The sequence below is a fragment of the Cydia fagiglandana genome, chromosome 25, assembly GCF_963556715.1.
Source record: "Cydia fagiglandana chromosome 25, ilCydFagi1.1, whole genome shotgun sequence".
Taxonomy (NCBI): Eukaryota; Metazoa; Arthropoda; class Insecta; order Lepidoptera; family Tortricidae; genus Cydia; species Cydia fagiglandana.
The window spans coordinates 8,129,489-8,156,507 of record NC_085956.1 but is presented as its reverse complement, the minus strand read 5'-3'; the positions used below and the strand labels follow the sequence as shown (position 1 = coordinate 8,156,507).

Genomic DNA, 27,019 nt, shown 5'->3' with positions numbered 1-27,019 from the left:
AACGAACGTGATTTTATGCCGTTTTTTGCGTAATGGTACGGAACCCTTCGTGCGAGAGTCCGACTCGCACTTAGCCGGTTTTTTTAATGATTTCAAGCGTTACCAATTCAATATATCAATCATAAGCCTTTTTCTCAAGTCAGGGCGGGCGCCTACCGCGTACATCGAAATTTGATTCGACATTCTAAAGTCTTCATAGTCTTAACAAAATCTAAAGTCTATATAAGCATAGGTAATTTTGTCTGAATACAAATTATTTCGCGAATCCAAAACCCGACTCTGTCACAACAAAAGTTGTAACATATTAGCGGTGAGATAACGGTATTAAACTGGCTTAGAGTTTAGAAAACACATTACAGAGGGTATTCCTTTTCCCTAATCTAATACACGCTCAGTGTTGCCAACTGGGATTTTGAAAAAATGCTAGACTAATGTCTAGATTATGCCAAAATTATGCCAAAGATTTTTGAAATACCTATGCAAAAAAAATGCTAAAATATCACTTGAAATTAGACACTTAAACACATACATTTTTCAAATTTGCCGCCTTTTTCTACTGACAAGATCTGCTTGACCAACTTTCTATAGACCGTCGACGTCCATCCGTCCACAAAAGTCAAAATTTATATGAAAATATGAACCACATAAGGCGATGGCGCATATTGTTGCTGCCAAGTTGGTGCAAACTTGGCTTAGACTAAATTATGCTAAAAAATATGCCAGATGCTAAATGGAAAATTTTGGTGCCAAAGCGAGTGAAAACATGCCAGATCTGGCATCATTTATGCCAAGTTGGCAACACTGCGCGCTCCCGAGGGAACGCGCCGATGAGCTTTGAAACGCCGATGTAATTTATAGTTCACACAGCATACGATATGAAACATCTGAATACGGCCTACTTACTCGGATTATTCACACTGATAAGGGTAGCGACAGATTTAAACCATTATAGACTAGCGGTGCCATATGGTACCATGTTTTGTATGAAAAAATGATAATGTTTTAAATGAAATGACTTCAAGAACAATATACTAAATTTTTTTCTAATTCAGATGCCTAAAAAAGGTCAGGCGATAGTGGGTTAACAATATACGTGTTATCCACGTGATAAAATATCTGTCACTTTTTAACACCGTGGGATAGAAAGTGACGGTCACGGTTTTATAACGCTGTCATGTAGACAAGAACGACCATCATATCCGTACAATTGTATGTACATATATCAGTTTCTGTTTAAATATGACACACCCGATACCCGGACAATCGAAATTATATAGATACTTTTACGGCAGCAGACGTTGTCTGTGTGTAAATTGCCTTATGCTCTGATTTCCTAGGATAGCGGTGCCGTCATATAGCGGCCGTCTCCATACAAATACTACGACATTCATATTTAGCCGTATTATTTAGTATGGAGACGGCCGCTATATGACGGCACCACTATCCAAGGAAAACCGATCTACTTAAATATGGTTGTATTTTGAGTGACTTGAGTGAGTCGTCGTGGTATTTCGAATAGTCGGTGTATTTAAAACAAGATACCCTTGAGTCCGGGTATGTCCTGGACCCGGGTATGTCCTTAAACTACGTCCAGGACTCGGGTATGTCCTTAAACCACGTCCAAGACCACCGGTGGACGGGCAGCAGCGTCCCTCAAATTCGGTGTACTCGACTGCGATCGCCAACCCGCCTGCCAAGCGTGGCGATTATGGCATTCACCCCCCAAAAAAGGGAGAGGCCTATGTTCAGCAGTGGACGTCTTATGGCTGAGATGATGATGATGACCGTTGAGTCTGGTCCTATTGTCACGGAAGGGTTCTGCCCAGGCTATCATTTCACAATACAGATTGCTGTGCAACTGTAGATCTTAAGTCAGGTTAAAAAAGGCATTCCTAGCTTGTTAGGGTGATTAGGGAGATAAAATGCGCTTTGTTGCTTACTATACCCGTGCGTGCCCATTATACTCTAAATGTCTCCGAACACGAAAGAAATAAATTTTTACACTGTTCGAAATACATTTAAAAGTGCACCCCAGTTTATTTTAGTGTTAAAGACGTTTAACGCGTCTAAAACACGCGATAGGCCGTAAACACGCTCTTGACTTAAAAACTATATTTGCTTGACCGTCGACGTTCCAAGATATTCCGATAATCAACGGTATTTTAATAGCTTTTATTGAACTACGCAAAATGTTATAATAGTACATTTTGTATCAGAAGATACCTTATAGAGGTCGGCATTTACGTTATTAACGACACTTCAATACTAATGCGGTCCTAACTGACGTAAGCGCCGACCGCCATAAGGTACCACCTTTACCCGTGGAAAATCACATACAATTTCTCCCGATATTTATCTTTAATTGATCAATTTCAGAATTAATGTTCGAACAAATGATGGACAAGCTAGAAAAGAGCTCCGGGCAGACGGTGGTGACGCTGAACGAGGCCAAGCTCCTGCTGGAGAGGCACGACGACCTGGTCATCGCCGTCTACGACTACTGGCTCAACAAGAGGCTCAAGACTGTAAGTAGTTCATTAAGTAAACAGTTCCGAACGAGGCCGAGCTCCTGCTGGAGAGGCCGACGACCTGGTCATCGCCGTCTACGACTACTGGCTCAACAAGAGGCTCAAGACTGTAAGTAGTTCATTAAGTAAACAGTTCCGAACGAGGCCGAGCTCCTGCTGGAGAGGCCGACGACCTGGTCATCGCCGTCTACGACTACTGGCTCAACAAGAGGCTCAAGACTGTAAGTAGTTCATTAAGTAAACAGTTCCGAACGAGGCCGAGCTCCTTCTGGAGAGGCACGACGACCTGGTCATCGCCGTCTACGACTACTGGCTCAACAAGAGGCTCAAGACTGTAAGTAGTTCATTAAGTAAACAGTTCCGAACGAGGCCGAGCTCCTGCTGGAGGGGCCGACGACCTGGTCATCGCCGTCTACGACTACTGGATTTAGAAAACTTTTAGATGAAATTCGAGGATTTTTGAAGCTTATTTTTTGAATTGTTAAACTTTGAAGCTGAGGAAGCGATGATGGGACTCTCCTACGATTCTTATGAGTTCGTAAGCAGGACCACTCGACTTAATTTGACAACGTCCAAAATACTTTCCTCACATCCTTTTACACTTTCCAAGACTTCAGATATACCTTGTTTTGTATCGTTTTATAAGAGTTAAAAAAAACATCGAACTTTAAGAAGCTTTACAATACTTTTATTACTAAACTACGCAAACTTGTTCACGGGTCCAAGTTTGAGCAGAACTTCACGGCACTCTGTAAAGTACAAGGCAAGTTTCAGGCCTTGGGACTAAAAGTCGGGCGTTACATACAAGTTTGTACCTACTGTTATTACTGAGGGTCGAGGCCACAAATACGTTTTTGACAGTCTTCAACGTTTTGAATAAAACAAAAAGTATATTTTAGAATAAGAATATAGATTTTAAAGAAGTTTGTTACAATCCGTCCTTAGAATTCTTATTTTTTATTTTACAATGTCTGTCGAATGTGATCGATGAAAGTTAAAAACAAAATCGTGTTCTAGAAATGACTGTTCTGTTTTATTTAGCGTCCATATTAGAGTTAGACCAAGAAAAGTCGGCAGCGATTTTGATAGCCCACGCAGTGCACGTGTTATTTTAAATCTCAAACTTCTATGACATTATGACGTATAAATAAGACTGTTGCTTGGGCTACCAAAATCGCTGCAGACTTTTCTTGGTCTAACTCTACCTACCTGATATCTACAGATCAGCTTGCGAGTTTTTCACGGGCTTATGTGCATTTAAATAAAGACTTCATCCCAGCGCCACCATGCGAGAAAATGCTGTAACTCTTCTAGCCGCGAAACCTTGTTGTGTTAAGCTATTGGGATAGATGGCGGTGTTATTAATTTGTTATAAAACGAAATAAAATTATTTTGTTTATAGTGCGTATTAGGACAATTTTTTGAATTTATAACATAACATAAATTAGTTTTTGCCCGCGAGTTTGTTCGAGGGATACGAAAAACACCTGTCTCAGAGAACGAGATTTCTAAGGCTTATAAATTAAGTTGTGTTGCGTGTTGTTTTATTCTTTTATTTTGCCTCGAATAAAGGCCGAGCCACACCGGCTTGCGTGTGCGTGACGTGCGCGTGTGCGTGACGTGCGCGTGTGCGTGCGCTAAAATGTTGGAGCCGCACACGCACACGTCACGCAAGCGGTGTGCCGTCTCTTATAAGGATCTGTATACTACAACGACGCACGCGCACGTGCTCGTCACGCACACGCAGCCGGTGTGCACAGGCCTTAAACGCTTTCTATTCTATTCTATCTCAAGCCGTTAAACTTGAAGCACAAGCTTGATTTGCATTATCAAAATTGATTAAACTGTCTCATAAAATAATCAACAGATTAACTCAAGGATCTAATAGAACGTAAACCATGATTCCAGCAACACCCTCTGATCCTGTCGGTGAAAACCGAGAGCCGGCCGGGCCAGTCGTCGAACAACCCCTACCTCGCCTTCCGACGCCGCACCGAGAAGATGCAGACCAGGAAGAACAGGTGAGCAGTCAGACGGTTAACTGTCTAACACCTAAGACCGTATGCGGAGTGAAATTTGGACAAAGTTTGTATATATAAAATATAAAAACACAAAAATCTAAATAAAAAATATGTGTTGTCAATGTAAAGTCAATATATCTGTCAATCAGTTTGGTAAGTCTCATAAAGATTGGGTGTTTAATTTTGTAATTATGGTAAATCAACAAGAACGCCGTCGTCAAACAGTATGTAATTTCTATAGTAGCCATCCCCTATGGCCGAAATCAAAGATGGTGGAACATTTTGTGCAAATGGGTGAGAGTCGAAGCACTATTTACAATATTCTGGCGTCCTTTGCCTTGAAGAAAACCACTGCTAGAAAGCCTGGTTCTGGAAACTATTCTAGCTTGAGCAAGGTTTCTGAAAGAGCTCGATTAAAGAAAATTACGGCCGGCCGTGTTGCAAAATCTTATAGAGAGTTGGGAAGAAAATTTAAAACTGACGGCAAAACTGTTAAAAAATATCTTAAAGACATGGGCATCGATAAGCGATGTAGAAAAGTTAAGCCCACTGTCTCTGAAAACCAAGAAATCACTCAGAAAGTACGGCTGCGTAAATTAGTCAAAGAAATATTTTACGCTAAAAACAATGTCACTTGCGTTATGGATGACGAGTCATATTTCACGTTAGATGGAAACGAGTGGCAAGGCAATTACTATTTTGAAAACACCAATGGTCCAACCGATGAGAACGTGAAATATGTTGAGTATACAAAATTTCCTAAAAAAGTTTTGCTATGCTTGCCATCAGTCGACGCGGAATGTCTAAGCCTTTATTCTTTGAGTCAGGTTTAGCTGTGAAGATTTTGATTTCATGCGTGTTGTGAAAGGGTGAAGGCTATGCGACCAAGTCTGGTTTATAATGCATTAGATAGCAGAAGGTGTCGCAGAAAGCAAACCGGGACTGTAACCTCAGCTGGCACGAGCTTTCTCTGCCAAAAATGTGGGAGGTCGTGCCGCTCACGCATCGGCCTCCACAGTCACCAAACACGTTGTCTAAACTGCAATACATAAATTGTCTGCAATAGACGCAAAGGCCTGTGATGATTTATATTACGATCCACGTGTGCACACGATATTAAGCCTATTTCTAATCGCTGTTTTTCAGGAAAAACGACGAGAGCTCGTACGAAAAGATGCTCAAGCTACGGCGAGAGCTCGCGCGAGCCCTGTCGCTCCTGGAGATGGTCGCGCGGCGGGAGAAGGCCAAGCGGGAGCTGCTCCGGCTCACTGCCGCCATCGCCGAGCGGAGGTACCACGCGGGAGACTTCACCGAGCCTCAGCCTAGGTAAGGATGCTCTAGCATCTATGAAGATCGTTTAAATAAATAAATAGCTACGGCGAGATACCTACTACACATAAGTGGCACTGCCAAGTACGTACGGTTGGAAGAAAAATTTTCTATTTTTACTGCGATTAGACTGTTAAATACGGTGTTTATACCCGCTATTGCTCAATGGGCATTGAATGATCTATAATACTGTTGTTTCCCCTCAGGGTGGTGGTGGGCAGCTCGGCGGCGGCGCCGCTGCGCTCGCGCGTGGAGTTCCCGCCGCACTACCCGCCGCGCGCGCCGCCCCTGCCGCACGACACGCCGCGACAGGTACACCCCCCCCACCACCACACACACACACACACACACACACACATATGCAGACCGTCTATAATTAATGTATGACGGCTGCGTTTGATGGAATGTCAAGTATTGAAATAGTCTATGTCACTGATCTATAAAGCTTGTCTCCTGATGAAATCTAAATAATACTACAGATGCAAGACACAAGATATATGTACGAGTAGAGGCTCTGTAGATCAGTGAATATAAGACTATATGTGTGTATTATATTATTAAACGTTCTCGAATCTTCTTAATAAAAACCAGATTGTATTTTAATTATAAAAAATACCAGATGGAACAGCATATCTGACAAAATGCAAGTAATTCAACCTTATTGAATTATTGGTACCCATTAAAAAAAAAAGTTAACGTGAATTAAAATCAAAGCAATCCTGCAAAAAAATCAGTTCAAAAGAAAAACAAAATTTAAGTTCTTTTGAGAATGACCTCTAGTATTCGTAAAACGTAAACACCGCGCAGTGTAATTACAATATTCAACACTGCGCTTTCATAACGAATATTAGAATTATAAATGAATAATGATGACAACCAAAAATTTTGGCAAAAAAAAAACGTTTGCAGGTTACTTCTCATATGGGGTGATTTCAGTTTTAAAGCTTTTATAAGGCAGAGGGAATATATTTCCCACCTGATATTGAACATTATTTCAAAGTGATAGAGTTCAATTTTGCGTAATTCCTGACACCTATGCCTTATAAAGGGTTAAAGCCTAGGGGTGGTATTCCATCTGCCCAATTTCTTTACCCATCGTGCACTCACTCTCTCATTAGGCAAAATGTGAGACGCAAAACCTCAAAACTTAAAGCATATCGTATCATCATGAAGCGAATGATGTGTTTTAATTTGTTTGATCCCTTTTTAGCAAAATTAAGCCAAATGTAATTTTAAATAATGTCTCATAAATTAAAGAACAAGTATTGATATTATTTTAATGCAAGATGGGGTTTGACCCTAAATATCCTTATTGTTCCTCTGATATGTGTTAAATTTGTTAAATATCTTAACTTATAAACGTATCGCCATTTACTCGAGACTAGGCCGAAGGTATGACGCCATCGCATTGATCAATATTCCTTTGTCTCTATAAGGACTGATGTAGACGGCGCGCGAACTCGCATGCGATTATAGTTACATTGCCGACTGTTGGTTACGTCCAATTCAACCGATTAATTAAAACCCGCAATGTAATGAAACTCGCATGCGAGTTCTCGCATCGTATAAATGAGCCCTGGTTTGACGATGCGAGAACTCGCATGCGATTTGCGGGTTTTGCTCGAACGGTTGAATTGGACGTAACCAACAGTCCGCAATGTAACTATAATCGCATGCGAGTCTGCGCGCCGTCTAAATGAGCCCTAAAGGTGGAGGTTCGCGCCGCGACAGAGACAAGCGACCGCGACCACCACTTGACCATAGGCAGCATATAAGCGACAGTTCGCGGCGAGACAGAGACCTCTCGCGTCTCTGTCGCCTGTCTCTGTCGCTTATATGTTGCCTATGGTCAAGTGATGGTCGCGGTCGCTTGTCTCTGTCGCGGCGCGAACCTCCACCTTAAGGTAGGCTGCGGTCTCAATGGAAGTCTCCTTATGAAGAAACTCGAAATAGCCCCCATCTGTAGAAGTAACCTGTGCCGTGTGTCCAGAGTGCTCGGTATTATGGAATGTTGGTTGTCTTACAGCGGGAAAAGCGTCCGTACAAGAGACGGAAACACAGGCACCACGCGGCCGCCGCCGTCGCCGGCCACAGGGGTGAGTAGCGCCGCTCTGTGTACCGGGGTGCTCCCGACACTGCTTAAAACATCACTGAAAATGGTGGTCCTTGGTTTACCTATAGGCCTGTGCACACCGGGTGCGTGTGCGTAGACGTGTACATAATATACAGTTCCTTATGAGAAACGACACACCGCTTGCGTGACGTGTGCGTGCGCGGCTTCAATATTTTAGCGCACGTGCACGTCACGCACACGCGGCCGGTGTGGCCTGGCCTTCAACCTCTCGTATGGCCGGAACGTGGATCCGTATCATACAGAAATATAAGTAAGGAAAAAGTGGTAACTCCATACATTTTCTTACCAAAACCAGGCGTGTCTCACTCCGCGATTTCGTCGCTTTGCTACAGGTAGCTAAACGTACATCCGTTCGGCCCCAATTTTGGGGTTTGCCATAAGCCACGCGTGGCGCTGTCGCCACCTAGCGGCCATATCTGCGCTGATCGTAACTGACGCGTTTTGTTAGAGAGTGAGTCTTCTGTACTTAGTACTATTATTTATTCTGTGCCAAAACGCGAGTTATTTCGTAGGCGACATCTAGCGTCAAGTAGTGGATTTATCAGCATACCCCGGCCGGCGAGAGCAAAAATGCGTCTGCTCCTAGTGCTTAATTAAATATCGACTATTCTATCGACATATGGATGTCGATAGAATAGTCGACTTTTAATTAAGCACAATTTTTTTTTAAACTGAGCCATTAGTATTTGTTATTTATTTCAACTTGATACCTCCACGCGTTTCTAAGAATAACCCTAAAACAATTTTCTATCAACATAAAATTATTATTATTATAAAGTTATTCACAATAAGTATCAGAATGTGTTGAAGAAGAACGTTGGCATTTTAACTTTAAACAATTTAAATAAATTGATATCTGGCAGAGAAGTGGAACTACCTAACACAGAACAAATTCATAATCACTATGAATTATTTCGTTTTGCTCCGATTACTACAGTAGATTTAGAACGGTCCTTTAGTTGGATGAAATGGATTTTATCGGCAAGGCAAAGGAGTTTAAAATCAGAAAATTTAGAAAAAATGCTAATTGTATATTACGAACATTACATAAAATACTGAATAAATACAAACACTTGGTTTTAATTTTGTTTACAACAATAATTAATACTTCTGCATATCATAACGGTGGTCCAGTACATCGTGTTGTTTTTATCGACATCGACCAAAGTGTGTGTCCTCGCACTATTAAGCTGTCAACGCATTTTTGCTCTCGCCGGCCGGGGTATGTTTATCAGTACCGCTACTTGACACCAGATGCTACGAGTGTCGCTACTGACGCTAATGTACTGCTAAAACCATTTACAACTAATATTACAAGCAGATGGAGTTGAAAATAGAGTTTCGGTTAATCTGGTTATAATATTTTTGAGCATGAGGCTTTTCGTTCATCGCGACATCTATTGTCAAATAGCAGTTCTGGTAGATTCCGTTACTTGGCGCTGGATGTCGACTACGAAATAACTCGCGTTTTGGTAAGCAAACCAGTGTTGCCAACTTGGCATAAATGATGCCAGATCTGGCATATTTTCACTCGCTTTGGCACCAAAATTTTCCATTTAGCATCTGGCATATTTTTTAGCATAATTTAGTCTAAGCCAAGTTTGCACCAACTTGGCAGCAACAGTATGCGCCATCGCCTTATGTGGTTCATATTTTCATATGAATTTTGATTTTTGTGGACGGTTGGACGTCAACGGACTATATAAAGTTGGTCAAGCAGATCTTGTCAGTAGAAAAAGGCGGTAAATTTGAAAAATGTATGTGTTTTAAGTGTCTAATTTCAAGTGATATTTTAGCAATTTTATAGCATAGATGTTTCAAAAATCTCTGGCATAATTTTGGCATAATCTAGACATTAGTCTAGCATTTTTTCAAAATCCGAGTTGGCAACACTGAAGCAAACTGACCTACAGAGCTCCCACTCTTTCCTTACTTATATTTCTCCATGATACGTACAATAGGCATTTAATTAGTATTAACTTAAAAGGAGCACAATACTAACTAGTTACTAATCTACGTCAGGCGTGTCTCACTCCGCGATTTCGTCGCTTTGCTACAGGTAGCTAGAAGTGCATCCGATCGGCCCCAATTTTGGGGTTTGCCATAAGCCGCGCGTGGCGCTGTCGCCACCTAGCAGCCATATCTGTGCTGATCGTAAAAGACGTGTTTTGTTAGAGAGTGAGTCTTCTGTACTTAGTACTATTATTTATTCTGTGTCTACGTTCCGGCTGGGAAAGGTTAAGAAGCTTATAACGACACTGGAACAAAAATTGGAGATAAATAAATCCAATTTGGTCTTGATTTTTACGCGTATAGTAGATTTTTTTAAGCTGACCGTTAAGTTCTATGAGAGCTCTCAGTTCTAAACGGTCAGCTTAAAAAAACATCAACTATAATACTGTATTTTCAGTAGCACCGCTCAAGAGTGCCATTTATACAAGGCCTGACTTTCAGATTCATAAAAGTTTTAGCAGTGTCTGGAACAATCCCGACCTCCACCGCATATATGCATAGACAAAGGGGATTCAGGGTTTTCATACGATATTTTTTTTTTCATTTTTTTAAATGACCCTGGATCATCCATGGACATAAACAACCATGTACCGGACCATAGATGCTTGTGTTTCGGTAGAAATGTCTATGGTAGGTATAATGACGTAGGAGTCCATCCATTCATTGAACAAATTTGATCGTTCATACGTCTTGACTGTTCAATAATATGGTATATCATGCAACAATAAATTAATTTACTTGGATAATACAGGCGCGGATCCTTACCCTACAAAAAATACTAAAATGTCTTTTTTACAAAGGACTATGCGTCAAAATGGTCCCAATACCAACAGAGTTGAGAATTAGGACAGATAGGTGGACGCGGCGATGGACTCTATTGCCTTGGTAATAAGGGTGACGACATTTTGACTAAAATACCAACATCTCAGTTCTGCAATGGAATTCCGCTTGGTGATCATATAACGAAATGACGTACATAAAAATACCTATTTAATGACCTAACTCTCATTTCTGTTGGTTATTGGTCCAGATTCCATACAAAGTTGCCCATGGTGCTTTGAAGGTGCATATTTTTACGAAAATACATTAAAGTAAGAATTAGTAAAGCTCATTATTATCATTGCGATGAGGTTTTGTTAATGCTTATTTTTATGTGTTCTCGTTATTTTTACGCAATTGCCCAAAAAAGAAGAGTATTGTTTTTACTATCCTTTTTCTGATTAACATATTTCTGAAATTCTAGGGCATCCTAACTTTATATGTGATTTTGCAGAAAAAAAAGTCATTTTGTTTTGCCCAATCACATATTATTATGTTAACCCTTCCCCTGCTACTCTGTTATAACGTGTCGGTTCCCTGGTTGGACAGAGCCGTTGTTCGCCTCGTCGTCGGAGGAGGAGACGGCGCGGCTGGACGCGGCCACGCCGCCCGACGACGGGCCCTTCGCCTTCCGGAGGAAGCCCGGCTGCTACTACGAGATGGTGAGCTATACCTGTACCCTGCTTCTGTGGTGTAACGTGGCGGTTCCCTGGTTGGACAGAGCCGTTGTTCGCCTCGTCGTCGGAGGAGGAGACGGCGCGGCTGGACGCGGCCACGCCGCCCGACGACGGGCCCTTCGCCTTCCGGAGGAAGCCCGGCTGCTACTACGAGATGGTGAGCTATACCTGTACCCTGCTTCTGTGGTGTAACGTGGCGGTTCCCTGGTTGGACAGAGCCGTTGTTCGCCTCGTCGTCGGAGGAGGAGACAGCGCGGCTGGACGCGGCCACGCCGCCCGACGACGGGCCCTTCGCCTTCCGGAGGAAGCCCGGCTGCTACTACGAGATGGTGAGCTATACAGTCGCCATCAGATATATCGGAGCAGCCACGGTGTTCACAATATCTGAACACGCACTCTAACGCCCTGACAATAGAGGCGTGTTCAGATATTTGTGAGCGCCTTAGCCGCTCCGACATATCTGATGGCGACTGTACCTGTACCTATAAGGTTGGTATTCCACCTGTCCAATATTATTGCGTGTCACTCTCTCATTAAGCAAAATGTGACGAGCAAAAAGAAATTGGATTGAATTGGATTGGATTGAAGAAATTGGATAGGTGGAATACCATCTTTAGCCATAAATAGAAATGACTACGACAGTCTTTTTGATCAAAGAGCCATAGCCAAGCCTTTGCATCTTTTTCATTTTTTTCGTGGGCTGGATCAGCGGTCGGCAACAATGCGGCCCGCGAACCTCTCACTTGCGGCTCGAGAGCCTCTGGCTATTTTGTATGTAATATTGATAAACGACAATATCTGATAAAGTCATAAATATTAACAAATTGCGGCCTGCGTCTTCGGTAGCTACTATGTGGGCCTTGGCTGCTAAAAGGATGCCGACCGCTGGGCTAGATTATACTTATAATGAAATTTGACACTTTTTACGGTCCAAACAGACGGGCTTGAAATTCTAGTTTAGAGATTGCTACTCTAAAAAGGCCGGTGCAGACAGAACGAGCTGTTTTCCTATAAAACTTTTGATCGAAAAATGTTTGATCAGTCGAAATGTTAATATTTATTTATTTGTATGTTTACAGCCAACCTCGACGCTCAGCGGCGACCCCGTGGATCCCGACAACAAGGATGGGCTCTTCGAGCACGAACTCGACGAGAGGCATAGGTAATTGTTATTAAATTCGAATATTAGTATTTTAATCATAAAAAATGGGTACCTTTGAGCATGTTATATATTGTAATCGTTCGTTTACTGCAGGTTCAACCTCACGTCGTTATCGGAGCCGTACCGGCGCTGCGTGGGGTTCGCGCGGCTGCGGCTGGGCCGCGGCGGGCGGCTGGCGGTGGACAGGGTCCGACACCCGCTGGATGACCTCTGGAGCGCCCTGCCGCCGCCGCCGCACCACACGGAGTTGGCGGAGGAGGTATGTCGCCTCTCATGTTTCCACCACTAACATAGAAGAAGGGCTTAACCCTTTATAAAACCCTTTAACATACTTACATACACATAATCACGCCTATTTTCCGGAGGGGTAGGCAGAGACCACGGGTTTCCTCATGCTACGATCCTGTCTTTACTTTCGCTTCCTCCACTTTCATAACATTCCTCATACACGCTCGCCGGTCTAGGGTGCTCTTGACCTGGCCTTTCTTCAGGAACTCCCCAATCTGATCAGAGAAAGTCCGCCAAGGTCTACCCCTTCCAACTCTCACTTCCACTTCTCCCTTCTACACTCTGTTCCTACAATCCCAGCAAAGTTGCTACAATCCCAGCAACAAAAACATCCCAACATAGTCCCTATAATAAAATATTAAAAAGACGAGCTTTGTTTACTTTCTCAAATTTTTACTACTCTATAAACGATATTCTCTTCTCTTATCAACAGGTGGACCTCGAGACAAAAGTGCACAGAACGCCCAAAGAGATAAGCCGCGACTACCACGCGACCGGCAAATACCCGTGGCGGCACGCGTTCCGCCAACACCTCCGCAACAACCCCCACCTCTGGCTCAAGGGCGAGCCGGACCTCAAGGCCGACCTCAAGGACGACCTCGGCCTCGGGGTCAAGTGTAAAGTGGAGCCGGAGCTCAAAAGTGATATTAGTGTTAGGACTATGGATGAGATGGACAGTGAAGTGAGAAAGCGCGCGTGGAGCAGTAGCGACGACAGTGATAGCAATTTGCAGCCCGTTGAGCAGGAGTTTGAGAGGTTTATCGACGAGGTTAATAAGAAATGGTGAGTTTGATCAAGCTTTTTACCGTTTGACCCGTCGATCGCCCGCCATACAACAAATTGATGCAAAGCAATTTGACCCATATTGATTTGTAGTAACACATGTCTGATACTGAGTTGCTATGACTCGTATCGTATCGTGGTCGGTTAACCCCGGGTTAGTGAGATGGTGCAAGTGGCGCTAAGGGACATAAAAGTATCAGAAAATATACTAAATTTAATCTTATGAGTTTGATATAAAGGTAAAAATCATTGTGGAAAATTTAAGGTGCTAACAAATTAGTCACGGATATTTTAAGAGATAATACATTACATTAAAACAATTAACTTTTAACTGTAATTAAGGAACCTTTTTATATCATTTTTTGTTTTCATTTACTGAACAAAAAAATTTATATTTAATTTTTAAAATAATCACCTATTATGTACCTGTCAAGATGTTTAACACTGTCTGTCATGTCACGTCACGTCAAGTTTAAAAAGGTTCTACAATGTCTAAAGAGGTCTCATTTAATTATCTTATTAACAAGGTGTTTTAACGTAGCAAATTTGTTTCCTAGATTTTTCCAAAAAAACAACAAAACCAATGATACTCCGTCATACTCCGTGATGTACTCCGAGAACCGAGTACTGTAAAAATATCCGTGACTAATTTGTTAGCACCTTATATTATATTCCCTTTGCCTTAGAGAAGCATACATATAAATATTATATGATTTTTAAATAAATATTATACGATTTTTACACAAAATGACTAAGCCTCACAGTACATATACATACATACATAATTACCATCGTCGATGAAATGCCAATAACGTCCGTTCCAGGTTACATTTCCGACCAAAAACGCCGCCCCCCTCCCCGCCGCACCTGCCGCCCGCCGACGAGGTGCCGGTGGAGCCCGACACGCCGCTGTGTGTGGAGCTGCGGCAGGACGGAGCCTCCAGCTTCACCACCGACCAGTTCACGCTCGCCGACCTCATGCCCGGGCTGGGGGACCTACACGAGGACCTAGGTACTGTTACAAGACTCTTCACATCATTCATAATACCTGGGAGACCGAGCTTTGCTTGGAAAACATATAAAAACTCATAAATATGCGTTTTCCGAGAGATAACACCTAGCTAGATCGATTTATCGCTCCCGAAAACCCCCATGTAGCAAGTTTCACCGAGATATTCCAATGTTAAAACGTACTTTTTTGTCCAGGATTATCGGAAGACCAAGGCACCCTTCCCTCGGAATCGGAGTTGAAACTGGACAAGAGTGGCCGGCAGGCGCTGGCGACGGATCCTTTTTTATCCCACGGCCGGGGCCCTATGGCGCGGGGCCCCACGTTCGGCAGCAGCGCCGTGCGCGTCACGCACGACACACACTCTATCTACATGGATAGACCCGCGCCGGTCAGTATACTAGTGTATCCCACGGCCGGGGCCCTATGGCGCGGGGCCCCACGTTCGGCAGCAGCGCCGTGCGCGTCACGCACGACACACACTCTATCTACATGGATAGACCCGCGCCGGTCAGTATACTAGTGTATCCCACGGCCGGGGCCCTATGGCGCGGGGCCCCACGTTCGGCAGCAGCGCCGTGCGCGTCACGCACGACACACACTCTATCTACATGGATAGACCCGCGCCGGTCAGTATACTAGTGTATCCCACGGCCGGGGCCCTATGGCGCGGGGCCCCACGTTCGGCAGCAGCGCCGTGCGCGTCACGCACGACACACACTCTATCTACATGGATAGACCCGCGCCGGTCAGTATACTAGTGTATCCCACGGCCGGGGCCCTATGGCGCGGGGCCCCACGTTCGGCAGCAGCGCCGTGCGCGTCACGCACGACACACACTCTATCTACATGGATAGACCCGCGCCGGTCAGTATACTAGTGTATCCCACGGCCGGGGCCCTATGGCGCGGGGCCCCACGTTCGGCAGCAGCGCCGTGCGCGTCACGCACGACACACACTCTATCTACATGGATAGACCCGCGCCGGTCAGTATACTAGTGTATCCCACGGCCGGGGCCCTATGGCGCGGGGCCCCACGTTCGGCAGCAGCGCCGTGCGCGTCACGCACGACACACACTCTATCTACATGGATAGACCCGCGCCGGTCAGTATACTAGTGTATCCCACGGCCGGGGCCCTATGGCGCGGGGCCCCACGTTCGGCAGCAGCGCCGTGCGCGTCACGCACGACACACACTCTATCTACATGGATAGACCCGCGCCGGTCAGTATACTAGTGTATCCCACGGCCGGGGCCCTATGGCGCGGGGCCCCACGTTCGGCAGCAGCGCCGTGCGCGTCACGCACGACACACACTCTATCTACATGGATAGACCCGCGCCGGTCAGTATACTAGTGTATCCCACGGCCGGGGCCCTATGGCGCGGGGCCCCACGTTCGGCAGCAGCGCCGTGCGCGTCACGCACGACACACACTCTATCTACATGGATAGACCCGCGCCGGTCAGTATACTAGTGTATCCCACGGCCGGGGCCCTATGGCGCGGGGCCCCACGTTCGGCAGCAGCGCCGTGCGCGTCACGCACGACACACACTCTATCTACATGGATAGACCCGCGCCGGTCAGTATACTAGTGTATCCCACGGCCGGGGCCCTATGGCGCGGGGCCCCACGTTCGGCAGCAGCGCCGTGCGCGTCACGCACGACACACACTCTATCTACATGGATAGACCCGCGCCGGTCAGTATACTAGTGTATCCCACGGCCGGGGCCCTATGGCGCGGGGCCCCACGTTCGGCAGCAGCGCCGTGCGCGTCACGCACGACACACACTCTATCTACATGGATAGACCCGCGCCGGTCAGTATACTAGTGTATCCCACGGCCCCTATGGCTAAGTTCAGTTTCGAGAAATTTTCCATCGGTGTCCAAAAAACGACGAACGAGAGAAGGCCGCAAAATCGTATTAATCCTACCGAGTGCGCCAACTAGGTTAAGAAAACACTTCATTATGTATGGTCCGACATAACCAGAAGTAGGCCGTAGAACGCATGAGGTCACATGCGTTTGCAAACGCCGCGGCGCATTGCCATTATAATAAGTTGATGGTTAATGGCCTGTGCACACCGGCTGCGTGTGCGTGACGTGCACGTGCGCGTGCGGCGTTGTAGTATTACAGATCCTTATGAGAGACGGCACACCGCTTGCGTGACGTGTGCGTGACGTGCGCTAAAATGTTAGAGCCGCACACGTCACGCAAGCGGTGGGCCGTCTCTCATGAGGATCTGTATACTAGCACGTGCACGTAGACGCATCCGGTGTGCAACTGTGCACATGCACAGAATAAATAATAGTACTAGGTACAGAAGACTCACTCTCTAACAAAACGCGTCTGTCACGATCAGCACAGATATGGCCGCTAGGTGGCGACAGCGCTACGCGCGGCTTATGGCAAACCCCAAAATTGGGGTCGAACGGATGGACTTTTAGCTACCTGTAGCAAAGCGACGAAATTGCGGAGTGAGCCACGCCTGGCACAGGTCTTAACATGTAAATGAATACGCGCGGCCGCGTACTGAAATCGGAGAAGTTATAGTCCGAATTGTTTCGCGCCGTTGCGTTACCGCAAGAGCGCCTTAATGTTCGATTTCCGTGAAATAATTAGCTGAAATATTGTTTTTGAATGTGTGCAGGTCCCGGCGCCGGCGCCGGCCCCGGTCCCGGCGAGCGCGCCGCCGCGGCGCGAGGCCGCGAGCAGCGCGCAGCCCGATCCCGTGCCGGCCTCGCGCCTCATCGTCGAGGAGGTCAACGAGGTGCCGCAGGTAACCACCCTCTGTTGCCCACCGACACGTTGGCGAGGCTCCTGCCGCCACCACTCGAAAGCTGAGGTCACTTTTGATGACCTAAATTAGAAGGCCTACCGTGAACCACGTTCGACGTGCTGCCTCTCTGTCGCACTTGTAAATTCGTACGTAAGTGTGACAGGGAGGCAACACGTTGAACTTGGGTCGCGGTAGGCCCTCAGTTAATAGATGTAGTGGACTAGTGCATAGTTATTTTCCATCGTATTTTCACGGAAACGTACGAACGTGTGTTGCTATTTCAGTCAGTCTCGGTATAAAAAGTATTGAGGTTGACTGAAGTAGCATGACAAATACGAACGCTTCCGAGAATATACGACGGAAGACAATTATGATACAATTTGCGTTCAACGTCAAGTCAATCATTCCGTGGATTATTATAATGTTACTATAATACTATAATAGTAACGCTCATACCGAAAATGGGGGACTAATGCCTAACTCATTGCTAAGGTTTCTAGGTAAACATGCCACACTGGTGCACCAATCTCATCTCTTCTTCCTTCCCAGATAAAACTAGAAAAGAAGAAGAAGGACGACACGATAGAGGAGATCCAGTTGGGCCACGGCGTGCAGCTGAAGACGGTGCAGACGAAGCACTCGCCCCTCAAGAAGCACATCATCACGTCCGCGCACCGCCGCGCCGACCACGAGCCGCCGGTCCGCGCACAGGTCACCGACACGCTGAAGGTACAGACAACACTCCTAACTGGACCTTATTACTAAAGGCATAAGGTCCACCGATATACAGTCAGTTGGGTCACGGCGTGCAGCTGAAGACTGTTCAGACGAAGCACTCGCCTCTCACAGGTCACCGACACGCTGAAGGTACGCACGTGCCGTGTGTGCCCCTCCCTCCCGTGTAACGCGTCGTAATTAGACATCGGTTACACGCTAATTCTGGCGTCAGTTCAGTCGATCATTCTGGCCAGAATGACGGGAGAATTATCGTGTAACACGCGGACTGATGGTCTAGCTAGACTGATGAAAATTTAAATTGTTTTGATAATTATCGTCAGTCCGTTTTGAATGACAGAAAACTGATAAGAGATTGATCGTGTAACCTCTTTGTGGCATTGTAGCGCAAGTCACCGTCCATGCAATAATGGAATGATGGCGTGTAACCGATGTCTATTGTCCTAATTTTATCAGTCTGTTGTCAGTCTAGACTCTAGACTGATCGTCTAACCGTGCCCATTTTCTATCATTCTGGCATCAGTTAAAACTCGAATGGAATGATGGACGGAACTGACGCCAGAATTAGCGTGTAACCGATGACTATTGTCGTAATTTTATCAGTCTGTTGTCAGTCTGGACTGATCGTCTAGCCGTGCCCATTTTCTATCATTCTGGCATCAGTCAAAACTCGAATGGAATGATGGACTGAACTGACGCCAGAATTAGCGTGTAACCGATGACTATTATCGTAATTTTATCAGTCTGTTGTCAGTCTGGACTGATCGTCTAACCGTGCCCATTTTCTATCATTCTGGCATCAGTCAAAACTCGAATGGAATGATGGACTGAACTGACGCCAGAATTAACGTGTAACCGATGTCTATTGTCGTAATTTTATCAGTCTGTTGTCAGTCTGGACTGGCCGCGTAGCCAAGATGCCAATCGCTAACGCTCCGTAGCGATCGAAACGCAACTGTCACTGTCACACTAATGGGGAAGAGTGATAGAGATACATAATGCTTTTCGTTGTCGAAGCGATAGCGATTGTAACCTTGGCTAGGGGGCCTGATCGTCTAGCCGTGCCCATTTTCTATCATTCTGGCATCAGTCAAAACTCGAATGGAATGATGGACTGAACTGACGCCAGAATTAGCGTGTAACCGATGTCTACCGCAGCCCTAACCCAGCCACATATGATTATACAAAAGTATAATCATATTGAAAGAATGATTATAGTTTAAAGTTAAAGAAAAGTAAAAAATCATGACAGTAAACAATAAGATTGTTAATAATGATTTGTTTACAGGTGCGGCTCCAGAATCATCTCCTATCGTCGCAGGCCAGCGTGGTGAGCAGCGGGGCCACGGTGGTGGGGCTCGTGCAGAACGGACCCTTCACCGCCGTCCCGTCGCAGCCAGGTTCGTGGCTCTACATCTCGTTATCTTCTCACATCACTATTTCATCGAATGTAGTAGCATTTCGCGTAGAATTTTAAAAGCAGTCTCTGTCGCTCTTAGATTTATATTTTTAAAATGGTGTAGCTATACATTTACCCCCTTATTCATAAACGTCTACTAAAGTTGACAAGCCGATAATAAACGTTTGTCCTTTTCCGACGTATTGGTATGATGGAAAGGCATAAACGATTATTATCGTCTAGTCAACTTTAGTTGACGTTTATGAATAAGGGGGTTAATCATTTTTATAGATGGTATTCCATATTTAGTTTAAACTCATAAATATGATAATACAAATAATTATTTACATAGCTTAGGGTGGTATTCCACCTATCCAATTTCTTTGTCCAATGTCCTTGCGTCTGATCATTAAGCAAAATATCACACTCAATACACACTGATGAGAGATCATTAAGCAAAATATCACACTCAATACACACTGGGAAAAGAAATTAGAAGGTGGAATTCCACCCAAAGCTATGTAAAGACCTACAATAATGTACACAAATTATTTTTATTTTCGTATTTATGAGTTCAACCTGAATATTGAGTATTTAACACATTCAGGGCCGAAAACCCGACAGTCGGGTACACTGTTCGTAGCGACTACGCGCTACATACAGCGAAAACGTGGCTACGCGCTACTAGCGTAACCCGTAGGACTTATTGACAATGAATGTGTTAAGGGTTGGTTGCACCAAACTGTTCGTATCGTTACAGAGTTCGCTAAATTTTATGTATGGAAAGTTTCATAGTAAAGCGCCGGGGCGCGCCGGCTGACGTTGATCAGTCTGTCAAATGTTGTTGGTGCAACTGGCCCTAAGCCTATAAAATACCTACGGTTGTATGTAGTTGTTAGTTAATTCGATTGTTGTGTAGATATATAAAACAGAGAGGAATGGCGGCGTGTCGAGAAGCTCGTCACTAATCGTTGACATGAGGACAGAGGCCATTCCGTCAAGACTGAAACGACAAAGAAGAAATAGTATCATAGGCTAGTTGAAACGTTTTTATTAATGGCGTCGATCAACTATTTCTTGTTGTGATTCTGTCCCATCAGCCAGGAGACGATAGTAGCATAGTTTCTTAGAAGATCTGCTGTACCATGTTCTACAAACGTGCTTAGTAGATGTCCCATTGCGGAAAGGCCTTAGAACTACCAAAAAATTCAAGTTAGGTTCATTTAAATACGAAAAAACTAGTATTTTAAGAGTGACCCAGGAGACCGTAGCCATGGCAACTAGTGACAAGAAAAAGTTGATTAAACCCAATGGTATCAGTCGATCAGATTTGAGGATTAAATGCTTATATTGCATTTAAATAAAGCAATACAAATGTCAGAAATGATGGTCGCACTTTATTGACGAAACTCTCCAAACAAAATGGCAATACATCGTGACGTCACTATTGCTTAGAAGCCGTTTTGACGTGTGGAAATAAAGGAAATTGCGATTTTGTCGGTGAAATATTGCGTTTACGTATATTTTTACCGTACAATATTTTTGTAAATAAAATGTAAGGAATCGAATGGTACCATATTTTTTTTTCTTTTTGGATGTTTCGTATTTTTTATTCCCATATATTGTTTAAGTTCCTAAGTTATTATAATAAATTTGTAATACGCGCAATTATGTATTTAATATTATTTTAACTAAAATATTTAACAATAAAAAAACTGTATAATTGATTATTATAATATTATTAAGTAGGTATATTTGCATGAAAAAATGTATTTTAATTGGTATGTGTATACCTAATCTCTAATTTGTATGCCTGTCGGCGAAACATAGCGTTTTCACATTGTCCAATTCCAACACTTTATGTACCAACACTGTTACCTATGTTTACAAATAAATCATTTGACTTTGACCAATGCTCAGTGTCGTGGTTATCAATAGTTTGTAACTTGTAATAGTTCTAATACAAGTGGAAGTCATTTTTTTACAGCTTTTGATAGATAGTGAAGACTTCCACTTTTATTATAATCAATCAATCATTTATTTCAGACATAAAAGCCTATATCGTTTGTTATAGTTCGTTTTTTATAGCATTAGAAAGAACTCCACAGAAGCAAGCGTGCAGATTTTATGAGGCTCTTTAATTGTTAATAATTATTGAATTATCTAATGTAGCATGGTCAATATATGTAATTTACTTCTAACTATTACCGCTATAAGTGTCGGATTTGGAACCACAAGCTTACTTCCGCGAAGTTCTTTCTAATGCTGAAAAAACGAACTGTAACATATAGTAATACAATAGAAATTAATTTTAATGCTGAATATCACTTTATATATTTATTTTCAGCTAGTTTACAAATAAATATCTACACTCGATGGCTGCCTCTAATCGAATACCAATTCCGCACCGCGTTCTATTTCACAGCGGGCTGATATTCTAAATTTAAATATAGTAATTAATCAGTCACAGATTAAAAAAGGCAGTGAAGGTTGCATTGCAAACCTTTACATATCTTTCACAGTACCTACAAGTACTACTACTACTTTATTACACGTTACAAGCTTTTGATAAACTGGGCACTGGTCAGAGCGCAGTAGTAACAATATGCATATTTATTCAGGCGTGGCGACCACCGCCGTGGCGGTGTCGGTGTCGGGCGTCGCCGCGGGCACGTCGTCGCCGCGGCGGGGCGCGCCCCTCGTGCCGCTGGGCGGGCGCGGCGGGCTGCTGGCGGCTCCAGTCGTGGTGGGCACGGTGGGCGGCGTGGGCACGGTGGGCGGCGTGGGCGTGGGCGCGCAGAACAAGCTGAAGGTGCTGCACGCGCACCCGCTCACGCACGAGCAGCGCGCGCAGCTGCTGCAGGCGCGCGCGCACGGTACGTTGCATTCCCTATTGCTGCATTGTACAGTATTCAAAAATATATCCCATAGTTCTTAATTCGCTGAGATAAGAGCTATGGAACATATTTTTGAGATAAATAAATAAATAATTTGTGTACCCATATTACTCTGGACTGTACTTATATGATTTTACTCCTCGAACCATTTTCAACGCGTAGATCATTGATCGTTTGCACCGTTAAAATAACGCTAGAGATTTTCTATGTTCAGAATATGACGCCTACAAATTAGGATTAGATGACGACCAAAACTCACTAATGCCAAAAAAAAATAAACAAAAATCAGCCTTGTTTCGGTACTACAAACACACACACCTAACACGCGTTTTTCACAGCGTGTAATCCTATTTAACAATACAAAAATTTTCTTCCATTCCGCTTTCTTTCCAAATTTAAACCTCAACTCCTAAAAGACTCACAATATGCAGTATTATCTATTATACTCTGTCAAGCAATTTCCGTCAGTAGAAAAGAGCGGAAAAAAAGAGTGAAGGCTTATGGTGCCACAGAAAATTGGAATTACACGCCTTTTTCTACGGACAATCTTGTTTGACCGGCTATAAGTTTAGATATTCGCGTCTAATAATAATTCGCAATAATCTTTTTTTTTTTCAACAACCATATCTAATAACATTTAGTGCTTGTCACGTGAGTCATCGTCTCATTTATAAATATATGACGAAACCTCACTGTGCAGGGATCACCCCCCTCCCGGCGGTGGTATCGCTGGCGACCCTCGAAGCCAAGTCCAGCAACACGGCGGCCATCCTGAAGGCGGCGCCCGGCTCCGTGGCGCAGTTCTTCGAGATCAAGGGCGGGCAGCTCGGCAAGGGCCCGCACCTGGTCAACGTGGTGCGCCAGCCGCCGCCCAAGCCCGCGCACGCCGCGGACAAGAAGCCGCGGCAAGTCGTCGCCGCCATCGACCACCAGGCGCTCAAAGGTCAGTTGTATTGTTGTAATTGTGTTCCGTTGCCCAATATGACGGTAGATGGCGCTGACTTGTCAGCTGCATCGCGCTGTTAAGATTTTTCTACAGACCTCATCCGCGGATGTCAAAAAATTTGCATCAACAACATCCCTAGTATAGACCTTCCTAATTGGTTGTCTTTGAACTGGGTTAACTAAATGTGTATGTATTGTCAGGCGGTGTGACAGCAGCGGCGGCAGCGCGCGGCCGCGTGTCGCTGTCGCTGGACGGGCGGCAGCTGGTGCGCGCCGCGCTGCCCGCCGTGCGCGGCGCCGCGCCGCAGCTGCTGCGCCACCAGATACAGCTCAAGCACCGCCGCGACCACCAGCCCACCATCTCCATAGGTACTGTACCTCCCCCTGGATGGCAGACTAATTGCGATTTAGGCAAAACCACACACTAGTTATTTTGCGTTCTAGACCATCTGCGGATAACGCGTTCCTATAATACTTTCTACAGTTCGTGCACGCTCCCTATTCACAAGTTTCACAAATTATCCCCCTTCTCCTGTTCGATTTCGGCCACAGCGACTGCCAAAGATAATTTAAAATACTACCCAATTCAACTGGACTAATAAGCTTTTGTATTTCCAGCGGCACCAACGAAAACGGCGTCGATCCCGTCGTCGGTGGTGGCGAACCTGCTGCAGAAGAACGTGTCCCTGGGTGCTCCGCGGCTGTCGCTGCCGCAGACGGCGGGCGTGCAGGCCATCGCCTTCTCCGCCGCGCAGCTCAAGGCTCGCCAGGCCCGGCTGGTGCCGGCCCGGCCCGTGCCCAGACCGTAACTACATTTATATAACCCTCTAATCTCACATTAACCCGGGTTAACCGGTTAACCTTTTGAACGCCAAACGGCGCGTCCTTTTGCCGAGCCATTGACGCCACGGGGGTAATATTTAGTTTTGTGAATAAATAATGCCAACCTAAAAGTGGGGTGTTTTTCAGTAATTTTCATCAAAAAACGATCGACGTCAAATGCCGTCTTTGGCGTTGTTGTCACGATTTTGCGTTGACGTCAATTGCCGTCTGTGGCGTTCAAAAGGTTAAACCTGGAGTTACCATGGTTACCAGTTCAATTTGACACTTGGTTAACGGGTTAACCGCGTACACCTTGGTTAGTGGGATTGTGCAAGTTGTGCTTAGCCGATTTTGCATATAAGAAGAACTACTTACAGAATTCTAAACATAAATTATGGCTGACGATTTCATATTAAACAAAGCGTTTTCATGTACCTAACTAGGACAATTTACCATTAGTGTGATTTTGGGTATAAGCTTTCCTAAATTATGCCTGATACTGAACTGTTGGAATGACGAAAAAAAAAATCTAAGTGAACTATTTGTAATTTTTCACTCACTCTGTTGGCTCGGCGACTCAAAATTAGACTTGGCCTCCGACACAAGACAGCGTTACTTTTTTCGGTCTTGCGCAACATCTCGCCAATTTCGCTCTCGAAGTTCGCGCTATTATTTGAGTTAGTAAACAATGAATAATTGAATATATATATACGCGCCCGCCCCGCGACGACAGTATCCTTAATTTCTTTCTTCTCTCCCATTCACCTGCCCTAATTCCCTATCTTTGCTTGGTGGGCTTCCCAGCTTCGGCTCTTAAAATAGCACCTAGAAGAAGGCAAACTTCGAACAAAAACCCGGAATGACATCTCCGTAGATGTCTGCATCCGAGTCTCTCTCTGATCGTAGCGGTCTCCCGTTCCATCAGAATTAGTAAGGACGAGAGAGTGCATTTGTGTCTGCGCGAACACTTATGCACTTTAATATGTCCTGCGCAATCTGACTGCTTTCTCACAAAGATGATGATGATATATGTTTGTTTGCGCAGAGAGCTGGCGGAGGCGGCGGCGACGTCGAGCGCGGCGCCGGCGGCGGAGGAGGACGACACGCCCAACGGCAGCGTGCGCCGCCGCACGCAGGACACGCTGCCCATGGAGGTACCGCCACTCATAGCACACTGTTAAAAGTAGCCGCGAAGCGCTGGTGGCCTAGCGGTGAGAGCGTGCGACTTGCAATCTGGAGGTCGCGGGTTCAAACCCCGGCTCGTACCAATGAGTTTTTCTGAACTTATGTACGAAATATCATTTGATATTTGCCAGTCGCTCTTCGGTGAAGGAAAACATCGTGAGGAAACCGGACTAATCACAATAAGGTCTAGTTTACCCTCTGGGTTGGAAGGTCAGATGGCAGTCGCTTTCGTAAAAACTAGTGCTTATGTCAAATCATGAGATTAGTTGTTAAGCGGACCTCAGACTCATGAGCTGTGGCGAAATGCCAGGATAACGCGAGGAAGAAAAAGAAGTAAAAAGTAGCAGTGGACCGACGCCTTTAATGTTTGCGGAAATGCCGCACTGCCCAAGACTTAGAATATTTAAAATTTTCGCGTTTTGAACACATATTAACTCACATTTATAGACCACGCGACCACGACCAGTGAAACCTGTGTCGAAACGTCGGTAAATAAAGGTAATTGAATAAAATTCGCGTTAGGCCCGTCTATAAATGTGAGTTAATATCCCCAAGACTTACTTTAACCCCTAGTCGCCCAGAGACCGTTGTAAGGGCTGATTTAGACGGCGCGCGAACTCTCATGTGATTTTAGTTACATTGCGGACTGTTGGTTACGTCCAATTCAATCGACCGATCAAAACCCGCAATGTAATGAAACTCGCATGCGAGTTCTCGCATCGTCTAAATGAACCCTAAGGGCTGAATTAGACGGCGCGTGAACTCGCATGCGATTATAGTTACATTGCGGACTGTTGGTTACGTCCAATTCAACCGATTAATTAAAACCCGCAATGTAATGAAACTCGCATGCGAGTTCTCGCATCGTCTAAATGAACCCTAAGGGCTGAATTAGACGGCGCGCGAACTCGCATGCGATTTTAGTTACATTGCGGACTGTTGGTTACGTCCAATTCAATCGACCGATCAAAACCCGCAATGTAATGGAACCCGCATGCTCGTTCTCGCATCGTTTAAATGAGCCGTGTGACTAGATTTATATCGTGGTGCAGGTCACGTGACAACCGCCCGCGCCGGCCCCCGGGCCCCCCGCGGCCCCCGGCTCCCCGCCCGCGCCCAACGTGTCGCCCGACAAGTTAGCCAACAAGTTGCCCGACAAGTCGCCCGACCCGCTGCCCATCCTGGTCTTCTAGCCGGAGGACAACCGCTAGTGTTTCTCGCCAGTTCTGTCTACAACCAACACACTTCATATACGAGCACAGAAGATATGCCACACTAAAATGGCTCGGGTACAGTTCACCGCATTTTAAAATCTGAGGATTGGATAATGGACCTGAACATTTTGCAACCTGTCTAAGCTAACTCTGCACCAACTTTGACAGACGGAAGTGTGGAGATGTCATAAACGTCATATTTTCATTGAAATTTAACGTTTGTGATGTGAAATTGGAGGCTTCCACATTTAGTTTTTGCAAAATCCATGCAGAATTAC

General features: G+C 45.0%; 1 protein-coding gene across 1 annotated transcript in view; it reads left to right on the top strand.

Annotated features, from left to right (window-relative positions):
- Window positions 1–26,643, top strand: part of LOC134676846 (uncharacterized) — a 118,739-nt gene extending 92,096 nt beyond the window's left edge. Inside the window, exons 4-23 of the mRNA XM_063535227.1 lie at window positions 2,377–2,525; window positions 4,437–4,549; window positions 5,696–5,875; window positions 6,085–6,190; window positions 7,905–7,974; window positions 11,394–11,506; window positions 12,601–12,683; window positions 12,777–12,942; window positions 13,405–13,754; window positions 14,579–14,766; window positions 14,961–15,154; window positions 17,416–17,544; window positions 18,094–18,273; window positions 19,568–19,679; window positions 22,300–22,554; window positions 23,276–23,530; window positions 23,722–23,889; window positions 24,139–24,325; window positions 25,388–25,496; window positions 26,580–26,643. Coding sequence (XP_063391297.1) covers window positions 2,377–2,525; window positions 4,437–4,549; window positions 5,696–5,875; window positions 6,085–6,190; window positions 7,905–7,974; window positions 11,394–11,506; window positions 12,601–12,683; window positions 12,777–12,942; window positions 13,405–13,754; window positions 14,579–14,766; window positions 14,961–15,154; window positions 17,416–17,544; window positions 18,094–18,273; window positions 19,568–19,679; window positions 22,300–22,554; window positions 23,276–23,530; window positions 23,722–23,889; window positions 24,139–24,325; window positions 25,388–25,496; window positions 26,580–26,588 — 3,116 coding nt within the window. The 3' untranslated portion in view covers window positions 26,589–26,643. The remainder of the gene's footprint in view (window positions 1–2,376; window positions 2,526–4,436; window positions 4,550–5,695; window positions 5,876–6,084; window positions 6,191–7,904; window positions 7,975–11,393; window positions 11,507–12,600; window positions 12,684–12,776; window positions 12,943–13,404; window positions 13,755–14,578; window positions 14,767–14,960; window positions 15,155–17,415; window positions 17,545–18,093; window positions 18,274–19,567; window positions 19,680–22,299; window positions 22,555–23,275; window positions 23,531–23,721; window positions 23,890–24,138; window positions 24,326–25,387; window positions 25,497–26,579) is intronic.
- The last annotated feature ends 376 nt before the right edge of the window (window positions 26,644–27,019 follow it).